At 59.6% G+C, this 1,273-nt stretch overlaps 1 protein-coding gene across 1 annotated transcript in view; it reads right to left on the minus strand.

The window, feature by feature from the left end:
- Window positions 1–861, minus strand: part of GPC6 (glypican 6) — a 1,091,050-nt gene extending 1,090,189 nt beyond the window's left edge. Inside the window, exon 1 of the mRNA XM_029936540.1 lies at window positions 29–861. Coding sequence (XP_029792400.1) covers window positions 29–188 — 160 coding nt within the window. The 5' untranslated portion in view covers window positions 189–861. The remainder of the gene's footprint in view (window positions 1–28) is intronic.
- Between the last annotated feature and the right edge of the window lie 412 nt (window positions 862–1,273).

The raw sequence follows: 1,273 nt of genomic DNA on the forward strand, positions 1-1,273 counted from the left end.
GCCTGGCGGGCCGCGCGCCCGCGCTTACCTGCGATCTCCTGGTAGGGGATGTCCGCCAGGCTGAATCCCTTGGCACCGTACGCCTGGCGGACCTCGCCGCAGCTCCGAGCCTTCACCTCCGCCCTGGCCGGGAGGGACAGCAGCAGCCCGGAGAGGGGAAGGATCACAGTCCCGATCCAAGAAGGCATGGTGCGACGTGCAAATCCAGCTCGGTAAACCCCAGGGCCCGTGCGCTCTTCACCTTGCCCCTCGAGCCGAAAGCCCGCCAGAGCCCGCGGCGCGCTCCTCGCCGCTGCCCAGCGTCACCCCCTTCCGCCAGCCGAGGGGACGAGCCGCGCAGCCCTCTGGACTGCGCTCAGCAAACTTTTATAAGCCAGATGGAGGATGGCAAGCCAACCAGGGCTGGCTGGGAACACAGCCGCCTGGCTCCTCTAGCCCCCCGGATCGAAAACGGGGCGACCCAAACGAGAGAGAGCGAGAAGGCAGAGGAATGTTTAAAAAGCCACCATGGGGGTTCAGGGCTGCGATCCGACTTCCGAGCCGCAGGATCCGAGAGCGCTGCGGGCTCGGCTCGCCCGAGGGTGCAGCGAAGGTGGGAACGCGCGCCGGCTCTCCCGGGGAGGGAGGTGGACCGGCGGGCGCGAGGGTGAGTGCGCGCGTGTGTGCCGGGGCGAGCGCGGGGTTCTGGGGGACGCGTGTGCGTGGAGGTATGTGTTGGGGATTTACGGGATCCAGGGGAAACCTCAGCTTCACACAGGCTGAGGGAGCCTGTGAGTGTCCTCCTGAAATAGGAAGAGAGAAATCCCGGAGACACTGGAGGCAAGAGGGAAGGAGAAAGGAGGGGAGAGGGAGAAACGTGCTACACGGAGCACGGCCGAAATTCAGAGGCAGAGGCGGAGGCAAAACCTGGACTGGATCTCTTGCTACTCGTAGAAGGGAAGGGGGGGTGGAAAGGCAGAGGTTCTGTTTTCTCACTCCCTTCGCATCCTTCATACTGATCCCAAAGGCTCCCTTTAATGACCCAAGAAAGTAACCTGGAAAGATAAAGCATGTTAAGTCATTAACGTATTTGTTATTAAGCCGTGCTTTTGTGGACCTAAAGGACCACGCAGTTCCAATTGTTGCTCTAAACAGGAGCAACAATTTATGACCTACTGAAAACACAAAGCCCGCGTAGAAATAAACATATAGAGGAACCCTTGAGCCTCAGAGCACAACCATCGCTGTAATTAGTTGCCTCATTTCTGTTTAGGTTTGTGTTTGTTTTCTGAAG

This window comes from Suricata suricatta, chromosome 4 (genome assembly GCF_006229205.1).
Source record: "Suricata suricatta isolate VVHF042 chromosome 4, meerkat_22Aug2017_6uvM2_HiC, whole genome shotgun sequence".
NCBI lineage: Eukaryota > Metazoa > Chordata > Mammalia > Carnivora > Herpestidae > Suricata > Suricata suricatta.